A 22736-nucleotide genomic window follows, 5' to 3' on the forward strand; every position below is an offset into this window, starting at 1 on the left:
CGGTTTCAATGCACCTAGTCTTGTGACTCTGGAACATTTCTAAATGTCGCCATTTTCGTGATGTCAAAATGAATTGAACATATTGCAAACATACGAGGCTGTTTCTCAGTCTGAGAACCGTCTAGAGCCACATAACTCACCATGCAATATTGACTTGAGCTCTAGAACAGGTTTCTAAAGTTTCAGAGCTCTAGGTCTGCCGGTTCTTTGATTGTTCGCACGAAGGTAACTATTGCAGGCACTGTATATCTCTTAGCCCCACACTGCCACTATGAGTGTGTGTGTGTGTGTTAGTTTTTTGCAAATCTGATGGGATAAATGACTGATTTACAGTTCATGAGGGTTACCTAGTCACACATATGAAGTTTTGAAATGATCTGACTTTTTTAACCCTTCGAAACAGCCACTGTGACCCATATTTAAGGCACTTCCGGTTGGCACAGGAAGCTATAAGTAAACACATATCCTGATTGGGGAATGCTCTTACAGAATCCTGAGTTTAAAGTCTTTACGTTAAGAATTGACTGATCTACATAGGGTTGAATGCAGTGATTTTCACAATCTGCAGGCAGGTTACAGAAAAACACCTTTAGGGTGTTTTTAACCACTTCCGGTTGCTCCAGGAAGCTTAGAATCGACACAGGTAGACCTCATAGTGGCCTGATCGAAGACAGGTTCATAAGGCATTCATAACCCACATAGGTTTCAGGTTGAATTAAGTGGAATAGGCAATGTATTCCTATGGGGAGTGAAGTCATTGCAAACTGTGAGATTTAATCTCTATGGGCTAGGTGGGACGCTTCATCACTTTGCCTATAAATCACACCGTGAGCTATGGTTCATTGAGCACTTCCTATTGCTTCCACTAGATGTCCCCAGTCTTTACAAAGTGGTTTGAGTCTCCTACTGTGAAAACTGACAGAATGAGTGTCTGTGGAAAGTGGTCACATGGAGAGGGCCATCACCATTATGACGCCGGCGCCCCTGGCTACCTTCCCCTTTCGAAACGTTTAGAAAGGCAATGCAACCGTCCCCCTTGAATCTTATTGGAGCTCTGGTTGAAAAAGGACCTAAAGATTTATGTTATACAACGTTTGACATATTTGAACGAACTTAAATAAAAAAAAAAATGCATTTTGTTGAGAGAGAAGTCCCGCGGCCGACGGTACTTTTGGAGCAGCCTTCAGAACGCGCTAACAACAACAAGCTATTGGGACATAAAGGATTAACTTTTTCGAACGAAAATACATTTGTTGTGGACCTGGGATTCCTGGAAGTGCCTTCTGATGAAGATAATCAAAGGTAAGGGATTATTGACAATATTATACAAGAGTAGATTTGATATGCGATTGTTCCAAGATGGCGCTGACCTGTAACGGTAGCCTATTTTTCTGAGTATCGCACCCCGTTTTTATCGCAAAGTGTGATTACCCAGTAAAGTTATTTTTAAATCTGGCATTACAGGTGCTTTCAAGAGATGTTAATCTATAAATCTTAGAATGACAATATTACATTTTAACCTCTCTCGGGTATGTGTGACGAAATTGTCCCACCTACTCAACAGCCAGTGGAGTCCCGTGGCGCGTTATTCAAATACCTTAGAAATGCTATTACTTCAATTTCTCAAACGTATGACTTTTTTACACCATTTTAAAGACAAGACTCTCGTTAATCTAACCACACTGTCCGATTTCAAAAAGGCTTTACAACGAAAGCAAAACATTAGATTATGTCAGCAGAGTACCCAGCCAGAAATAATCAGATACCCATTTTCAAAGCGAGCATATAATGTCACATAAACCCAAACCACAGCTAAATGCAGCACTAACCTTTGATGATCTTCATCAGATGACAACCCTAGGACATTATGTTATACAATACATGCATGTTTTGTTCAATCAAGTTCATATTTATATCAAAAAACAGCTTTTTACATTAGCATGTGACTAGCATGTGACTAGCATTCCCACCGAACACTGCCGGTGAATTTACTAAATTACTCACGATAAACGTTCACAAAAAGCATAACAATTATTTTAAGAATTATAGATACAGAACTCCTCTATGCACTCGATATGTACGATTTTAAAATAGCTTTTCGGTGAAAGCACATTTTGCAATATTCTCAGTAGATAGCCCGGCATCACAGGGCTAGCTATTTAGACACCCAGCAAGTTTAGCACTCACCAAAGTCAGATTTACTATAAGAAAAATGTTATTAACTTTGCTGTCTTCGTCAGAATGCACTCCCAGGACTTCTACTTCAAAAACAAATGTTGGTTTGGTCCCAAATAATCCATTGTTATATCCAAATAGCGGCGTTTTGTTCGTGCGTTCAAGACACTATCCGAAAGGGTAAATAAGGGTGACGAGCATGGCGCAATTCGTGACAAAAAATTTCTAAATATTCCATTACCGTACTTCGAAGCATGTCAACCGCTGTTTAAAATAAATTTTTATGCCATTTTTCTCATAAAAAAGCGATAATTTTCCGACCGGGAATCTGCGTTTAGGTAAACAGACGAAAGAAAATAAAGCATGGGGTCGACTCGGGCACGCGCCTAAGCCCATAGTACTCTGATCGGCCACTTGCCAAACGCGATAGTGTGTTTCAGCCAGAGGCTGCCTCGATATCGTTCAGCTTTTTCCCGGGCTCTGAGAGCCTATGGGAGCCGTAGGAAGTGTCACGTTATAGCAAAGATCCTCAGACTTCAATAAAAAGAGCCAAGATAAACAACAACTTGTCAGACAGGCCACTTCCTGCATGGAATCTTCTCAGGTTTTTGGCCTGCCATATGAGTTCTGTTATACTCACAGACACCATTCAAACAGTTTTAGAAACTTTAGGGTGTTTTCTATCCAAAGCCAATAATTATATGCATATTCTAGTTACTGGGCAGGAGTAGTAACCAGATTAAATCGGGTACGTTTTTTATCCGGCCGTGTCAATACTGCCCCCTAGCCCTAACAGGTTAAATGCCTTATTTTAACTGTTAAGTGTTAATGCCACACAGTCAAGGTTAGGCTTGCACAGATTGGAAGACCTCAAGAACGTTCCTGAGGTCGAATTGTGCTTCTAACCTAACGGTTCTCTCGGAAGAGCGTGGCACGAAATATAAAACCTCAAAAATGCAATAATTTCAATATTTCAAACATATGACTATTTTACACCATTTTAAAGATAAGACTCTCATTAATCTAACCACATTGTCCGATTTCAAAAAGGCTTTACAGCGAAAGCAAAACATTAGATTATGTTAGGAGAGTACATAGACACAAATAACCACACAGCCATTTCCCAAGCAAGCAAATATGTCACAAAAACCCAAAACACAGCTAACTGCAGCACTAACCTTTGATGATCTTCATCAGATGACTCTCCTAGGACATTATGTTATACAATACATGTATGTTTTGTTCAATCAAGTTCATATTTATATCCAAAAACAGCTTTTTACATTGGTGTGTGATGTTCAGAACATGCATTCCCAGCAAACTTCCGGTGAATTTACAAAATTACTCATGATAAACGTTGACAAAATACATAACAATTATTTTGAGAATTATAGATTCAGAACTCCCTTATGCAATCGCGGTGTCAGATTTTAAAATAGCTTTTCGGTGAAGCACATTTTGCAATATTCTGAGTACATAGCTCAGCCATCATGGCTAGCTAATTTGACACCCACCAAGTTTGGGACAACCTAAACTCAGAATTACTATTAGAAAAATTGGATTACCTTTGCTGTTCTTCGTCAGAATGCACTCCCAGGACTTCTACTTCAACAACAAATGTTGTTTTGGTTCCAAATAATCCATTATTATATCCAAATACCTCCGTTTTGTTCGTGCGTTCAGGTCACTATCCAAAGGGTAACGCGCGAGCACATTTCGTGACAAAGAATTTCAAAATATTCCATTACCGTACTTAGAAGCATGTCAAACGCTGTGTAAAATAAATTTTTATGCTATTTTTCTCATAAAATAGCAATAATATTCCAACCGGACTATTCATTCAAAGTGAGAAAGAAAAAAATGGTGAAGTCTCGTGAAAGCTCATCTCCAGTTTCACTGTCCCCAGGCAGGCCACTTACAAACTCTGCTGCTCTACTTTGCCCAGAGACAGGAGACGCGTCAATCCGCTTTCTGAGGGCTTTAGAGAGCCAATGGAAGCCTTAGTAAGTGTCACGTAACAGCACAGATGCTGTAATTTCGATAGAGATGCAACAGAAGGACTACAAATTGTCAGACAGGCCACTTCCTGCCTGGAATCTTCTCAGGTTTTTCCCTGCCATATGAGTTCTGTTATACTCACAAACACCATTCAAACAGTTTTACAAACTCTAGAGTGTTTTCTATCCAAATCTACTAATTATATGCATATTCTCATTTCTGGGCAAGAGTAGTAACCAGTTTAAATCGGGTACATTTTTTATCCGGCCTTGAAAATTCTGCCCCCTAGCCCCAACAGGTTAATGTGACTGACTTAGGTTTAGAAGTACAGGAGAACATTCTTAACCTCACAGCACCTATAACTGATGTAGGGTGGGCTAGTACCAGCAAAGGACACATACGACAGAAATTACCAAAAGGGTGGTTAGGAACTTGCGCCCCGGGGTTATTGGTCCAACCAGTTCGTGTTAGTCATCAGAGGCCAGTTATAGGAGGCTAAAGTAGGCAAAGGAGGAGTTTTGACCAGGATGGGAGTAGCTTTGTCCAGATGGATGCTATTTCCATCCTCGGGGATGTTCCAGATGAATACAAAGCTATGAATCAAATAGGTGAAGGCTTTAACCTGTTATGGCTAGGGGGCAGTATTTTCACGGCTGGATAAAAAACTTACCCGATTTAATCTGGTTACTACTCCTGCCCAGTAACTAGAATATGCATATAATTATTGGCTTTGGATAGAAAACACTCCAAAGTTTCTAAAACTGTTTGAATGGTGTCTGTGAGTATAACAGAACTCAAATGGCAGGTCAAAACCTGAGAGATTCCTTTACAGGAAGTGGCCTGTCTGACCATTTCTTGAACTTCTTTGCCATCTCTATCTTTTACAAAGGATCTCTGCTCTAACGTGACACTTCCTATGTCTTCCATGGGCGGTCAGAGCCCGGGAAAAACCTGAATGTCGTCATCCCAGCCCCAGGCTGAAACACATTATCGCCTTTCTCAAGTGGCCGATCAAGGGACTGTGGGCTTAGGCGCGTGCCCTGGCCGCCCCCGTCTTTGTGATTTTTCCTCTGTTTGCCGAAAAGGAGATTCCCCGGTCGGAATATTATCGCTTTTTTACGAGATAAATTGCATAAAAATTGATTTTAAACAGCGGTTGACATGCTTCGAAGTACGGTAATGGAATATTTAGAATTTTTTTGTCACGAATTGCGCCATGCGCGCAACCCTGATTTACCATTTTGGATAGTGTCTGGGACGCACGAACAAAACGCCGCTATTCGGATATAACGATGGATTATTTTGGACCAAACCAACATTTGTTATTGAAGTAGAAGTCCTGGGAGTGCATTCTGACGAAGACAACAAAAGGTAATCAAACTTTTATAATAGTAAATCTGATTTTGGTGAAGGCTAAACTTGCCGGGTGTCTAAATAGCTAGCCCGTGATGGCTGGGCTATGTACTTAGAATATTGCAAAATGTGCTTTCACCAAAAAGCTATTTTAAAATCGGACATATCGAGTGCATAGAGGAGTTCTGTATCTATAATTCTTAAAATAATTGTTATGCTGTGAACGTTTATCGTGAGTAATTTAGTAAATTGTTAGTAAATTCCCCGGAAGTTTGTGGGGGGTATGCTAGTTCTGAACGTCACATGCTAATGTAAAAAGCTATTTTTTGATATAAATATGAACATGATTGAACAAAACATGCATGTATTGTATAACATAATGTCCTAGGTGTGTCATCTGATGAAGATCATCAAAGGTTAGTGCTGCATTTAGCTGTCTTCTGGGTTTTGGTGACATTATATGCTAGCTTGAAAATTGGGTGTTTGATTATTTCTGGCTTGGTACTCTGCTGACATAATCTAATGTTTTGCTTTCGTTGTAAAGCCTTTTTGAAATCGGACAGTGTGGTTAGATTAACAAGAGTCTTGTCTTTAAATAGCTGTAAAATAGTCACATGTTTGAGAAATTGAAGTAATAGGATTTTTAAGGTTTTGAAAATCGCGCCACAGGCTGCAAGTGGCTGTTACGTAGGTGGGACGAATTCGTCCCGCCTAGCCCAGAGAGGTTAACCTCTTACATCTAGACGTTCAACTAGCGGAACACCTGCTCCATTATCCAATGATGGGCGTGGCGCGAAATACAAACTCCTCTAAAATACAAAAACTTCCATTTTTCAAACATATGACTATTTCACAGCATTTTAAAGATAAGACTCTCCTTTATCTAACCACACTGTCCGATTTCAAAAAGGCTTTACAACGAAAGCAAAATATTAGATTATGTCAGCAGAGTACCAAGCCAGAAATAATCAGACACCCATTTTTCAAGCTAGCATATAATGTCACAAAAACCTAGAAGACAGCTAAATGCAACACTAACCTTTGATGATCTTCATCAGATGACAACCCTAGGACATTATGTTATACAATACATGCATGTTTTGTTCAATACAAGTTCATATTTATATCAAAAACCAGCTTTTTACATTAGCAAGTGACGTTCAGAACTAGCATACCCCCCGCAAACTTCCGGGGAATTCGCTAACATTTTACTAAATTACTCACGATAAACGTTCACAAAAAGCATAACAATTATTTTAAGAATTATAGATACAAATGGTATGGTATCTGAAATGGTAAATCAGGGTCGTGCGCATGGCGCAATTCGTGACAAAAAAAATCTAAATATTCCATTACCGTACTTCGAAGCATGTCAACCGCTGTTTAAAATCCATTTTTATGCCATTTTTCTCGTAAAAAAGCGATAATATTCCGACCAGGAATCTCATTTTAGCTAAACTGAGGAAAGTAAACAAAGCTTTCGGTCGACGCGGGCACGAGCTTGAGTCTCACAGTACTGTAACCAGCCACTACCCAAACGCGCTACTTTTTTTCATCCAGAGCCTGCAAAGCCACGATTCAGATTTTTACCGCCTTCAGAGACCCTATGGGAGCCGTAGGAAGTGTCACGGGACAGCTAAGATCCTCACTCTTCAATAAACAGAGACAAGAATAACGACACCTTGTCAGACAGTCCACTTCCTGCCTGAAACCTTGTCAGGTTTTTGCCTGCCAAATGAGTTCTGTTATACTCACAGACACCATTCAAACAGTTTTAGAAACTTTGGAGTGTTTTCTATCCATATGTAATAAGTATATGCATATTCTAGTTACTGGGTAGGAGTGGTAACCAGATTAAATCGGGTATGTTTTTTATCCAGCCGTGAAAATACTGCCCCCTAGCCATAACAGGTTAAGAACATTGATAACTTAATTCACGTAACAGTAGCCTTCCACAAGCTTCCCACAATAAGTTGGGTGAATTTTGGCCCATTCCTCCTGACAGAGCTGGTGTAACTGAGTGAGGTTTGTCGGCCTCCTCGCTCGTTCACACTTTTTCAGTTCTGTCTACAAATTTTCTATTGCATTGAGGTCAGGGCTTTGTGATGGCCACTCCAATACTTTGACTTTGTTGTCCTTAGGCCATTTTTGTCACAACTTTGGAAGTATGCCTGGGGTCACTGTCCATTTGGAAGACCCATTTGCAACCAAGCTTTAACTTCCTGACTGATGTCTTGAGATGTTGCTTCAATATATCAACATTGTTTTCTCTCCTCATGATGCCATCTATTTTGTGAAGTGCACCAGTCCCTCCTGCAGAAAGCAACTCCACAACATGATGCTGCCACCCCCTTGCTTCACGGTTGGGATGGTGTTCTTTTCACTTGCAAGCCTCTTTTTCCTCCAAACATAACGATGGTCACTTTGTCCCCATGTGCAGTTGCAAACCATAGTCTGGCATTTTTATGGCGGTTTTGGAGCAGTAGCTTCTTCCTTGCTGAGCGGCCTTTCAGGTTATGTCGATATAGGACTCGTTTTAATGTGGATATAAATACTTTCGTACCTGTTTCCTCCAGCATCTTCACAAGGTCCTTTGCTGTTGTACTGGGATTGATTTGCACTTTTCGAACCAAAGTACGTTAATCTCTAGGAGACAGAACGCATCTTCTTCCTGAGCGGTATGATGCCTGCGTGGTCCCATGGTGTTTATACTTGCGTACTTGTCAGGGTTGTATTAAGAACGGGACCAAGGTGCAGTGGATATTGAGTTCCACGTATTTATTCCAATGTGAAACTTAATTAATCACTCCAACCTAATTGTATGTAAACTTCCGACTTCAACTGTGTATGAAAATGTTTATTACGTTATTATAATACATAATATGATGAATTACAATATCAACTGAACACATGCACATCAATGTTATATAAATTCATATAGGAATAAAGCTTTTCTCCAAACAACATAGAAGTGGTTCCACTCTGTAGGCTACTGCTAATCACATCATTTAGCAGGTCAAATTAGATTTAAACACTCTAGACTTGAACAATCTCTCTTAACATTGGAATATCTAAAGTGAACCTGTGTGAAGTTACTAGTTACAATGTTACCAATGATTAGATGCTAAATTGGTGGTCAACTCTTTCAGAGTAGTCCTACCTAACTGTATAATACACCATATAACTGAACGTTACAATGTTTTTTCCCCTCAATCATTTCTTAATAACGTATATCATTGGATGTCTTCTCCATAAGGTGTTTCTTGGTGTTCTTCTCCGGCCTGAACAGAATAATAAAGCATTTAGGAACAAATAATAGAAAGAACAACCAAAAGCTAGAGGTGATGATGGCAAAGATCTCCACAGCTACAGTGAACTTCCCAGGAGAGCTGACATAAGCTGGGATAAAGGTGATCCAGACTGCACAGAATATGAGCATGCTGAAGGTGATGAATTTGGCCTCATTGAAGTTATCAGGCAGCTTTCGAGCCAGAAAAGCCAGCACAAAGCACAAGAGAGCCAGGAGTCCAATATAGCCCAACACAGCCCAGAAGCCAATAGCTGAACCCACATCACACTCAAGAATGATCTTTTCCTTGTAGGTAGTGAGGTTTTTAATGGGGAATGGAGGGGACAGGACCAACCACAGAGTGCATATCAAAGCCTGGACAAACGTGAAGGACACTACAGTCAATCTCTGCTGTGGAGGGCCAAACCATTTCATGACATTACTGCCTGGAAGCGTAGCCCTGAAGGCCATCAACACCACTATTGTTTTCCCCAGAACACAAGAGATGCAGAGGACGAAGGTGATCCCAAACGCTGTGTGACGCAGCATACAGGACCATTCAGAGGGCCGGCCAATGAAGGTAAGAGAACACAGAAAACACAGAGTCAAGGAGAAGAGAAGCAGGAAGCTCAGCTCAGAGTTGTTGGCCCTGACGATTGCTGAAGTCCGGTGGCGGTAGAAGATGGTTGCCGTAGCGATGGCCAGACAAGCCCCGCCCACAGAGCAGGCGGTCAGGATGATTCCGAGGACCTCGTGGAAGGACAGGAACTCCACAGGCTTAAGGATACAGCGGTCTCTCTCAGCGTTGGGCCAGTACTCCTCGGGACAGATCAGACAGTCTGATGAATCTGACCAGGACAAAACAACAGACATTAAATGGTAATAATAATAGATTCAGGTTTTATTTATTTACAAATTCATGTCCCACAATGCTGCAGTTTGTCAGTTTACTATAAAGAATGTTGAATTAATGTGCAGCTTACATGAGATAATAAGAACAGGAATATGATTTACAGACACTACCTTTGTAGTGTTGTTAGTATGAAAAAACCACTATTTAGTAAACCGTGATAGAAATAACTACACATTTTATGCCAACTATTCCTATTGTCCTACCTGTGTTATTACTGATCTCTCCCTCTCCACATTGGATACAGTCATAACAGCATACAGGCTTTCCTTTCCGTATAGCCTTACGAGTGCCTGGGGGACAGCTCTCACTGCAAACTGACACAGGTACTTGTGTACTGTTCTTTACCCAGGTGATTTCCTTCTCGATGTCAAGCCTCTGGTCAGGAGCCAGGGACGCATCATAGCGCCCCACTGTCACAAACTTCATCTTCCCACTCTCCCGTCTCTGCCAGTTGACCAGCTCATAGGTGGCCACTGGGTCCCCGTTGGCATCGAAAGACACCTGGTACCCATTACGAGAGAAGTTCACCCTCCTCAATCTCTCCAGGACCTGGGGGTTGGAAGGGCAAGGGAGAGAGAGAGGGGACGAGAGAGAAGGAGAGAGGTGAAGAGAGATGGAGATAAGGGAAGAGAGAGATGAGTGAGGGGATGAGAGATGGAGAGAGAGAAGTGAGGGGATGAGAGATGGAGAGATTAATGGAGAGAGGGGAAGAGAGAGATGAGAGATGGAGAGAAGGGAAGAAAGATGGAAAGAGAAATGGAGAGAAGGGAAGAGAGATGGAGAGAGGGAGAGAGAGAAACAGAACATTAATTCAACTCATATTTATCAAATGTGTTACTTTAGAAGAAGTTGTAAAGTGTAACGAGAACTCTTAGGCCTTCATACATGTCGTCTAAATAAACATATTTATCAGGAAATTATACTATAGACTTGTCATTCACCTGTGTTTGCTTCACATGAAGGTTTTTGTCACAGTTCACAGTGGAGTTTTCTCTCTCTTCACAAACAATGCTGTGGATGGCGTGTGCTATGGCATAAACAGCTTTATACACCATGTTAGTGACACGTAGCTGAGATGTATCTGTGTAGGGAACCTGTAGCTGCTGTATATCCTCACTGCCATCACACACCTTCTCCTCAACACCAACACCTGTTGAGGAGGTCCCTACAGACAGATAGACAGATAGACAGATAGACAGACAGACAGACAGACTTACGGATGATGAATGGATGGATAGATAGATAGATAGATAGATAGATACCTTTCCCCAGCCTACAGCCAAAGGCTCCCTCCCAGAACTCAGTGAGCATGGGAGAGTTGGACACCTTCTGTGGGGAGAGGTCCAGGAGGAAGTCCCTTAGGCCGGGGATGACAGAGCGTTTGATGCCAAATCCGATGGCCCCGGCACACAGGCCGAAGCGCAGCATATCTGGCTCAGTGACCCAGGACTCGCTCCCGATCCACTGGCGGGGCGGAGAGGGCAGGCGGTCCATCTCCCTCAGGAGGATTCTCATGTCCCAAGAGGATACGAATGCAACCACCACCCAGGCTGTGGAGCTGCGGAACATGATTATATCATATGTTTAATATGCTGGTCATGGTTGTCATTCAATGGAATGTCTCAGTGAAGTGAACATGAACATTAGTATTAATCAACACTTTGACAAGCTTAAGATATGCAAATCATGTTGGTCTCACAGATCAGCTTTGGGAAAAGAGAGAAATTAACAACAATAGTTTTGTTTTAATATAGTCTTGCATTTGTGTGAATGAAAAGTTCACAAGTAATCATGGATCACCTGCGGATCACGTCGGCCACCCGTTGCACTCTGCTGAGTGGGTTGGTAAGGGAGAAGGCTTCAGAATATTCCACACAGATGCCTTCCTCTTGTGCTGCCTGTAGGAAAGCCGCCATACCGTTATTACCGTAGTCAGAGTCGGAACGGACCGCCCCAATCCAGGTCCAGCCGAAGTGCCTGATGAGGTGGGCCAGAGCGGCAGCCTGGAACTGGTCACTGGGGATGGTTCTGAAGAAGGTTGGATACTGTTTCTTATCACTCAGACAAGCACAGGTGGAAGAGTGGCTCACCTGGGTAAAAACAGACAGTCGAACACATTAAAAAGAACATCATGTCGGCCTAACAACTCTAATGTATTGGCTACTTCCTGCTTGTTTTATTTAGCTATGTAGTTTGATGTTAGGGAGACATGAATAATAATAAGCCAATTCATTGTTTTTCATTAGGCCAGAATGAATAGGATACACAAAAGTGTGACACCAATCTCTGGTCTCCCATAACAACCTAGCCTATGAAAGATAGTCCTCATATCATGTTTTAATGCCCCCAGACGTTCTCCAGACTCATATTCCTCAGTCTATGTTCAAATACCTCTCTACACATAATTTCACACAGAAATGTATATTCCTGAAATAGAGGAGAATACAGTTGGAATACAGGGAATTAAAAGAAGCTGAATGATTTCTTTCCACAGGAGTTTACCTGAGGAATGCCTAAAGGGCCGATGATGCGCAACATGCTGATGGTAGGCGTGGAGGCAGACTCGCCAATGATAGCTGTCACTGTAGCCGACCCCGAGCACTGTTCTCCGGTATCAAACATGGGGTCCAGGCCATTAGCCAGCTGGAAGGCCACTTTCACGGCCATAGGGACCGAGTTGCAGGAGTCGTGCACTTGATAACCAAGTGTGACACCCGGTAGCAGGTATGAACTGTTGTTTATCTCCTCAACTGCGAAGATCATGGCGCGCGAGAAACGCAACTCACGGGAATCCATACTGTAAATAGAAGATGGGTTAGTGAGCACCTCCTGACGAATCATAAACTAGCTTATAGAATGTTACCATGGCAAACAGCCTAATATCTAGTATTATTTTCCACACCGTCTATATGCCTACACTTTTGTTGTCTGTAATTGAGGACATTGTAGGATAGCCTACAATTGAAAATGTGATCCTTTGTAACAGTAGTCTTTCCCTATTATCTAAGACACAAACACACTTTTTATGTCTACAAACACACTGTTAATCTGTCTTTAAAAGCACTGTTTATCTGTCTTTAAAACATTGTTTAACTGTCTTTAAAACACTGTTTATCTGTCTTTAAAACACTGTTTATCTGTCTTTAAAACACTGATTATCTTCTTTAAACACATTGTTTATCTTTCTTTAAACACATTGTTTCTCTGTCATTAACACACTGTCTCTCTGTCTTTAAACTTACTGTTTATCGGTCTTTAAACACATTGTTTCTCTGTCTTTAAAACACAATTTATCTGTCTACCCACACAGCCACAGTCCTGTCCCCTGCTCCCTCTTGCGCTCACTGACCTCCCTGTGCACTGCAGGGGCTCAGGCATGCTGGTGTAGCTGTGATCCATAGTGTGCATGTAGTAATGGATGGAGAAGACACCCCCGATGACAAAGTTCCCGTCCTGGGAGAACACCGGAGGACGAGGGGTGCCTTGGAGCCTGCATCTGACAGACTCCAGCCCAGAAGCAGAGGTAGAGATAGAGGCAGATGTGAGCAAGGCAAGCCCACCAGCCATCACAGCTAGATGTAGTAGAACCAGACAACCAGCCAGACTTGGATCCAGAGCAGGAGCCAGAGAGAGCCTCATTCCCCTGATGTGTAGAAGGTATGGGGTAGCACAGCGCCAGACAGACCCACATAGGTTAGGTTACCTCTCTACTCTGGGTTAAATACCCACCGTACCTCTGTGGGGATTCCTCTGGGGGCCACACTGTGGGTATGGCCATGCCAGGAAGGGAGGGGTTAGAGGCTGCTCTGCTCACCCAGTCAGGTCCTTCTTCTTTCAGCTATAGAGAGTTTATGCACCAGAATCAGAACTACGTAGACTGTAATGGTTTAGATAGACATAAACATACATTAGACACACAATAACCATTAGCCTCTCTAATATTTCCCTTACTGTCTAGTCCTCTTGGCACGCTGGCTCTGACAGTATTTACCCCACTGTCTAGTTCATTTGGCACTTTGCCTCACTTATATTTCCTCTACAGTCTAGTCCTCTTGGTACGCTGGCTCTACACAGTATTTACCCAACAGTCTAGGCCTCTTGGCACGCTGGCTCTGCACAGTATTTAACCCACTGTCTAGTTCATTTGGCACTTTGCCTCACTTATATTTCCTCTATAGTCTAGTCCTCCAGGCACGCTGTCTCTTCACAGTAATTCTGCGACAGTCTATTTAACCTACAATCTAGTCCTCTTTGCAAGCTGGCTCTATTCAGTATTTCCCCAACAGTCTAGTCCTCTCGGCATGCTGGCAGTACCAGAATTTATTCTAAAGTCTAGTCCTCTTGGTATGCTTCCTCTCTTATATTTACCCTACAGTATAGTCCTCTGTGCACGTTGCCTCACTTACAGGTGAAGTATGAAGTTTACATTCACCTTAGCCAAATACATTTAAACTCAGTTTTTCAAAATTCCTGACATTTAAAACCTGTTTTGGATAGGGGGCCGTATTTTCACGGCCGGATGAAAAACGTACCCAAATTAAACTGGTTACTACTCTTGCCCAGAAACTAGAATATGCATATAATTAGTATATTTGGATAGAAAACACTCTGATGTTTCTAAAACTGTTTGAATGGTGTCTGTGAGTATAACAGAACTCATATGGCAGGCAAAAACCTGAGAACAATCCAACCAGGAAGTGGAAAGTCTGAGAATTGTAGTTCTTCTTTTGAATCTCTATCGAAACTAAAGTGTCTGTGGGGTCACGTTGCACTTCCTAAGGCTTCCATTGGCTGTCAAAAGCCTTCAGAAAGTTATTTCAGCATTCTCCTGTCACTGGGCAGAGTATAGGAGCTCAGTCACTGAGTGGACTGCCTGGGGACAATGCGCAATCCCGCGATCGTGCCGTTCCTTCTTTTTCTTCTTCAATTAATATTGTCCGGTTGGAATATTAGCACATTTTTACATTAAAAATACCATAAAGATTGATTTTAAACAGCATTTGACATGCTTCTAAGAACGTAATGGAACATTTTGACTTTTCGTCTCTGGTACTGCGCTCGCGCGTTATGCCTTTGGATAGTGCTCTGTACGCACGAACAAAACAGAGGTATTTGGACATAAATATGGATTATTTCGAACAAAAACAACATTTCTTGTGGAAGTGGCAGTCCTGGGATTGCATTCTGACGAAGATCAGCAAAAGTAAGAGAATATTTATAATACTAATTCTGAGTTTAGGTGACACCGAACTTGGCGGGTGTCTGTATAGCTTGCAGTGATGGCGAGCTATGTACTCAGAATATTGAAAAAATGTGCTTTCTCCGTAAAGATATTTTAAAATCTGACACAGCGGTTGCATAAAGGATTACTGTACCTATAATTCTTAAAATAATTGTTATATATTTTGTCAACGTTTATGATGAGTATTTTTGTAAATTCACCGGAGGTTTATGGTGGGAATACATTTTCTGAACATCATGTGCCAATGTAAAATGCTGTTTTTGGATATAAATATGAACTTTATCAAACAAAACATACATGTATTGTGTAACATGATGTCCTAGGAGTGTCATCTGATGAAGATCGTCAAAGGTTAGTGCCTCATTTAGCTGTGTTTTGGGTTTTTGTGAAATATATCCTTGCTTGGAAAATGGCTGTGTTGTTACTTTTGTTTATGTACTCTCCTAACACAATCTAATGTTTTGCTTTCGCTGTAAAGCCTTTTTGAAATCAGACAATGTGGTTGGATTAAGGAAATGTGTATCTTTAAAATGGTGTAAAATAGTCGTATGTTTGAGAAATTGAAATTATTAGATTTTTTAGGTTTTGTATTTTGCGCCGTGCTGTTCCATTGGATGTTGGCTAGGGGGTTCCGCTAGCAGAACGTCTGTCCTCAACAGGTGTTAATCCAAATAAAGATTCCCTGTTTTAGGTCACTAAGGATCACCACTTTATTTTAAGAATGTTCTAGAGAAAATGACTTATTTCAGCTTTCATTTCTTTCATCACATTCCCAGTGGGTCAGAAGTTTACATGCACTCAATTAATATTTGGTAGCATTACCTTCAAATTGTTTAACTTGGGTTGAACGTTTTGGGTAGCCTTCCACAAGCTTCCCACAATAAGTTGGGTGAATTTTGGCCCATTCCTCCTGACAGAGCTGGTGTTACTGAATCAGGTTTGTCGGCCTCCTAGCTCGCACACACTTTTTCAGTTCTGCCTACAAATGTTCTATTGCATTGATGTCAGGGCTTTGTGATGGCCACTCCAATACCTTGACTTTGTTGTCCTTAGGCCATTTTGCCACAACTTTGGAAGTATGCTTGGGGTCACTGTCCATTTGGAATACCCATTTGCAACCAAGCTTTAACATCCTGACTGATGTCTTGAGATGTTGCTTCAATATATCCACATAATATTCCATCTTCATGATGCCATCTATTTTGTGAAGTGCACCAGTCCCTCCTGCAGCAAAGCAACCCAACAACATGATTCTGCCACCCCATGCTTCACGGTTGGGATGGTGTTCTTCGATTTGCAAGCCTCCTCCTTTTTCCTCCAAACATAAAGATGGTCACGATCTTTGTCCCCATGTGCAGTTGCAAACCGTAGTCTGGCATTTCTATGGTGGTTTTGGAGCAGTGGCTTCTTCCTTGCTGAGCGGCCTTTCAGGTTATGTCGATATAGGACTCGTTTTACTGTGGAAAAAGATACTTTCGTACCTGTTTCCTCCAGCATCTTCACAAGGTCCTTTGCTGTTGTTCTGGGATTGATTTGCACTTTTCACACCAAAGTACGTTAATCTCAAGGAGACAGAACGCGTCTTCTTCCTGAGCTGTATGACGCCTGCGTGGTCCCATGGTGTTTTTACTTGCGTTTTATTGTTTGTACAGATGAACGTGGTTGCTTCAGGCGTTTGGAAATTGCTCCCTGTCACTACTACTTCCGAAGTCGGTCCCTCTCCTTGTTCGGGCGGCGTTCGGTGGTCAACGTCACCGGCCTTCTAGCCATCGCCGATCCACTTTTTATTTTCCATTTGTTTTGTCCTTGTCTTACACACCTGGTTTCATTCCCCCATTTACTTGTCCATTATTTAACCCTCTGTTCCCCCATGTTTGTTTGTGAGTGATTGTTTGTATTTAATACGGTCCGTTATTGTGCCCTAGATTATTGCATTGTATTATTGATTCTTTGATTTAATTACATTTATTACTCATATCTGCTGTCCTGCGCCTGACTCCTCTACACCAGCTACACACAGGCTCATTAAAGAATCACTCTCCTTGAATGGAGTCAGCAGGAGCAGACACCCTCTCTGTGGCAGTAGAGGAGTGCGTCCAGCAGCACTCGACCCTTTTGCAACGTCTGGGCACCGCCATGGATCGAGTGTTGCAGACGATAGATCGTTAGGAGAGAGGAGGAGGTCTTCAAGCGCCCCCACCAGCCCCACTACAGCAGACCCCCCTCCTTCACCCGGTCCCAGTGGGATTCGGCTCGCGCTCCCGAGGGAGTATGATGGGACGGCTGCCGGATGCCAGGGGTTCCTACTCCAGTTGGAACACTACCTGCGACCGTCCACCCGGCTCCTTCGGGACGTGAGAGCGTGTCCACCCTCGTCTCCTACCTCTCAGGCAAAGCCCTGGAGTGGGCCAACGCCGTATGGAGTGAAGGAGATGCGGCGCCATTGGACCATTATGCAGAGTTCACCCACCGCTTTCGGGCAGCTTTCAAGCACTCGCCTGAGGGTCGAGCGGCAGGTGAACGTTTGTTCCACCTGAGTCAGGGGACGAGGAGCGCACAGGATTTCACTTTGGACTTCCGGACCCTGGCCGCCAGCGCGGGATGGAACGACAGGGCCCTGATCGATCACTACCAGTGCAGTCTGAGCGAGGACGTCCGTCGGGATCTGGCCTGCCTAGACACCACCCTCACGTTGGACCAGCTAGTGGACCTGTCCATCCGGCTGGACAACCTCCTTGCTACCCGCGGACGTCCGGATTGGGGCCTGTCAGTTCCATCTCCAAGCAGCTCCGCTCCGATGCCCATGGAGCTGGGAGATGCTGCGCTTAGTGCGACCGGAGGAGGGGCCATTCCCTACACCATCTGTGGCCGCAGAGGGCACACTGCTGGTCGGTGCTGGGGGGGTTCCTCAGAGAGTCGAGGAAGCAGGCAGGGCACTATCGTGTCACCCCAGGTGAGATGGAACCACGCTCACCCAGAGCCCCCTGTTGCTCACATGTATGTGTTTATTACATTTCCTGAGTTTTCCCTGCATTCCCAGCATAAGGCGCTCGTAGATTCAGGCGCATCTGGGAATTTTATTGACCCTTCATTTGCCCATAGTTTAGGGATCCCCCTTGTTCCTGTGGTTATGCCCTTCCCTGTGCACGCCCTAGATAGTCGACCATTAGGATCAGGGCTGATTAGGGAGGCCACCGCTCCACTAGACATGGTTACGCAGGAGGGTCACAAGGAGAGAATCAGTCCCTTCCTTATTAATTCTCCTGCATTTCCCGTGGTGCTGGGCCTACCCTTGTTGGCCTGTCATGACCCCACTATTTCGTGGCAACAGAAGACTATCAAGGGGTGGTCACGAAAGTGCTCAGGGTGGTGTGTAGGGGTTTCCATCGGTGCGACTACGGTGGAAAGTCCATACCAGGTCTCCACCTTGCGCATCCCCTCAGAATATGCCGATTCGGCTCTCGAAGGCGACTCAATTACCACCCTGTCGACGGGGGGATTGTGCGATAAATCTCCTGGTAGACGCAGCACTTCCCAGGAGTCACGTGTATCCTCTGTCACAGGAGGTGACGGTGGCTATGGAAACATATGTCTCCGAATCCCTGCGGCAGGGATACATTCAGCCCTCCACTTCACCTGCCTCCTCAAGTTTATGTTCTGTGAAGAAGAAGGATGGAGGTCTGCACCCGTGTATTGACTATCGGGGTATCAATCCGATCACGGTGAGGTACAGCTACCTGCTGCCTCTCATCGCCAGTGCGATCGAGTCAATGCACGGGGCGCGCTTCTTCACAAAATTGGATCTCAGGAGTGCATACGGGAGGGGGACGAGTGGAAGACGGCATTTAGTACCACCTCAGGGCACTATGAGTACCTCGTCATGTCTTACGAATTGATGAATGCTCCATCAGTCATCCAGGTCTTTGTGGACGACAATTTCCGGGACCTACACGGCAGGGTGTAGTGGTGTATATCGACGACATTCTGATATACTCCGCTACACGCGCCGAGCATGTGTCGCTGGTGCGCAGGGTGCTTGGTCGACTGTTGAAGCAAGACCTGTACGTGAAGGCTGAGAAATGTCTGTTCTTCCAACAGTCCGTCGCCTTCATAGGGTACCGCATTTCCACTTCAGGGGTGGAGAAGGAGAGTGACCGCGTTTCAGCCGTGCGTAATTGGCCGACTCCCAGCACGGTAAAGGAAGTAGAGCGGTTCCTAGTGTTTGCCAAGCCCCGGAGGTTAATCCGGGGCTTTGGTCAGGTAGCAGCTCCCATTACCTCACTGCTGAAGGGGGACCTGTGCGATTGCAGTGGTTGGCTGTGGCGGACAGGGCTTTTCGGTCACCCTGTGGCTCAGTTGGTAGAGCATGGTGTTTGCAACGCCAGGGTTGTGGGTTCGATTCCCACGGGGGGCCAGTACGAGATAAAAAAAAAAATGTATGAAATGAATTGAAATGTATGCATTTCTAATGTAAGTCGCTCTGGATAAGAGTGTCTGCTAAATGACTAAAATGTAAATGTCACCTGAGGGCTCTGTTTACCTCGGCTCCCGTGCTGGCTCATCCAGATCCCTCTTTGGCGTTCATAGTGGAGGTGGACGCGTCCGAGGCTGGGATAGGAGCCATGCTCTCTCACCGAAGCTGTCACACCGACGCTCCGCCCCTGTGCCTTCTTTTCGAAGAAGTTCAGCCCGGCGAGCGAAACTATGATGTTGGGGACCGGGAGCTTTTGGCTGTCGTCAAGGCTCTGAAGGCGTGGAGACATTGGCTTGAGGGGGCGAGACACCCTTTTCTCATCTGGACTGACCACCGCAATATGGAGTACATCCTGGTGGCGAGGAGACTGAACCCTCGCCAGGCAAGGTGGGCCATGTTTTTTACTCATTTTGTGTTCACCTTGTCCTACCGACCAGGTTCCCAGAACGCTAAGGCAAAAGCACTGTCCCCGGTGTATGACACAGAGGAGCGGTCAATGGATCACACTCCCATACTCCCGGCCTCTTGCCTAGTGGCGCCGGTAGTGTGGGAGCTGGACACGGATATCGAGCGGGCGTTACGTACAGAGCCCACTCCTCTCCAGTGTCCAGCTGGGCGTCTGTACGTTCCATCTGCTGTCTGCGACCGGTTGATCTATTGGGCCCACACGTCACCCTCCTCTGGTCATCCTGGCATCGGTCGGACGGTACGCTGTCTTAGTGGGAAGTACTGGTGGTCCACCTTGGCCAAGGACGTGAGGGTTTCTGTTTCCTCCTGCTCTGTGTGCGCCCAGTGCAAGGCTCCCAGGCACCAGCCCAGAGGGAAGTTACAAACCCTACCCGTTCCACAACGGCCGTGGTCGCACCTTTCGGTGGACTTCCTGACGGATCTTCCTCCCTCACAGGGCAACACCACGATCCTGGTCGATGTGGATCGGTTTTCTAAGTCCTGCCATCTCCTCCCTTTGCCCGGTCTCCCTACGGCCCTACAGACTTAGGAGGCCCTGTTCACTCATGTCTTCCTACACTACGGGATGCCTGAGAACAAAGTCTCAGATTGGGGTCTCCAGTTCACGTCCAGGATATGGAGGGCGTTCATGGAACGTCTGGGGGTCTCGGTCAGCCTCACCTCAATTTTTCACCCCGAGAGTAACGGGCAGGTGGAGAGAGTAAACCAGGATGTGGGTAGGTTTCTGCAGTCATATTGCCAGGACCGGCCGGGTGAGTGGGCGGTGTTCATCCCCTGGGCAGAGATGGCCCAAAACTCACTCCGCCACTCCTCCATTAACCTCTACTCCTTCCAGTGCGTACTGGGGTATCAGCCGGTTCTGGCACCTTGGCATCACAGCCAGATCAAGGCTCCTGCCGTGGATGAATGGTTTAAGCGCTCGGAGGAGACCTGGGATGCCGCTCATGTGCACCTATAACGGGCCGTGAGGCGGCAGAAGGTGAGCGCCGACCGCCACCGCGGTGAGGCCCCGGTGTTAGCACAGGGGGACAGTGTCTGGCTCTCGACCCGAAACCTGCCCCACCGCCTGCCCTGCCGGAAGCTGGGCCCGCGGTTTGTGGGGACATTCAAAGTCCTGAGGAGACGGAACGAGGTATGCTACAGGTTACATCTTCCCCCAGATTACTGCATTATTCCCTCGTTTCATGTGTCCCCTGGTGGCTGGTCCACTCCAGGAGTGTGAGGTGCAGGATGTTCCTCCGCCCCCTCTGGACATCGAGGGGGCCCCGGCATATGTTGTTCGAGCCATCCTGGACTCGAGGCGTTGGGTGAGGGGCCTTCAGTACCTCATGGAGTGGGTGAGGTACAGTCCGGAGGAAAGATGCTGGGTGCCGGTGGAGAACGTCTTGTACCCTTCGTTGCTGCGGGAGTTCCACCGTCTCCATCCAGATCGCCCTGCGCCTCGTCCTCCGGGTCATCCCCGGGGTCGGTGTCGGCACTCTGCTGGAGCCGCGCGTCAAGGGGGGGTACTGTCAGGACTTCTGCCTTAGTCAGTCCCTCTCCTTGTTCTAGTCATTGCCGATCCACTTTTCATTTTCCATTTGTTTTGTCCTTGTCTTACACACTTGGTTTCATCCCCAAAATTACGTGTTCATTATTTAACCCTCTGTTCCCCCATGTTTGTTTGTGAGTGATTGTTTGTATGTAATATGGTTTGTTATTGCGCCGGACTCCTCTACACCAGCTACACACAGGCTTATTACTCTCCCAAGGATGAACCAGACTGTGGAGGTCTACAAATTATTTTCTGAGGTCTTGGCTGTTTCTTTTGATTTTACCATGATGTCAAGCAGAGAGGCACTTAGTTTGAAGGTAGGCCTTGAAATAAATCCACAGGTACACCTCCAATTGACTCAAATTATGTCAATTAGCCTATCAGAAGCTTCTAAAGCCATGACATATTTTTCTGGAAATTTCCAAGCTATTTAAAGGCACAGTCAACTTAGAGAATGTAAACTTCTCAACCACTGGAAGTATGAAACAGTGAATTATAAGTGAAACAACTGTAAACAATTTTTGGAAAAAAGACTTGTGTCATGCACAAAGTAGATGTCCTAACAGACTTGCCAAAATTATAATTTGTTTTAAAAAAAATGTGTGGAGTTGTTGAAAAACGAGTTTTATTGACTCTACCCTAAGTGTATGTAAACTTCCGACTTCAACTGTGTATGAAAATGTTTATTATATTATTATAATACATAATATGATGAATTACAATATCAATTGAACACATGCACGTGTCGTGTCTTTGGCTATGCCGGATTAAGTGATATGACATGCTAACTTATAAAATTATTTCTCTGTAATTAATATTACTTGATTAAGCTAATCATGTAAATTTAATTAACTAGAAAGTCGGGGCACCACGGAAGAACGTTTATAGAGCTGTTATCTTCCGAATAAACTCTTAAAATACTTAGTAATATTTTACCTCGATAGCAGTCAATATTAACCCTTGTCTTATTTTCAGTCTCATAATGAAAGTTGTAAGTTCTTGGCTATCTTCACGAATCCTGGCTAACAAGTTGAATCAGCAATACAAAATTGGGTTTAATTATTTATTTACTAAATACCTAACTAATCACACAGAATTACAAATCTTACAGAATACAATGTCGTCATACAGAAAACGTCCCAGTAGACGGAACAGATATGACGGCTGGTTACACAAAGGAAAGGGGGTTGGGCTTGAATGAAAGAGCGGGAAGATTTAGGAACAGAGAAACAGCAGCTATGCTATCGTAAATACATTATCTTATGCATTCTAAATTACCGCCCATTTGGA

General features: G+C 44.5%; 1 protein-coding gene across 1 annotated transcript; it reads right to left on the reverse strand.

The window, feature by feature from the left end:
- Window positions 1-8480: 8480 nt before the first annotated feature.
- Window positions 8481-13257, reverse strand: LOC106613269 (extracellular calcium-sensing receptor). Its single transcript, XM_045724834.1, has 7 exons — window positions 13078-13257; window positions 12231-12525; window positions 11529-11818; window positions 10991-11286; window positions 10670-10878; window positions 9932-10277; window positions 8481-9663 (listed from the first exon to the last, which is right to left on the reverse strand). The coding sequence occupies exons 1-7, from the start codon at window positions 13134-13136 to the stop codon at window positions 8747-8749; spliced, it is 2412 nt and encodes an 803-aa protein (XP_045580790.1). The 5' UTR covers window positions 13137-13257; the 3' UTR covers window positions 8481-8746.
- Between the last annotated feature and the right edge of the window lie 9479 nt (window positions 13258-22736).

Source organism: Salmo salar, chromosome ssa09 (assembly GCF_905237065.1).
Source record: "Salmo salar chromosome ssa09, Ssal_v3.1, whole genome shotgun sequence".
Lineage (NCBI taxonomy): Eukaryota > Metazoa > Chordata > Actinopteri > Salmoniformes > Salmonidae > Salmo > Salmo salar.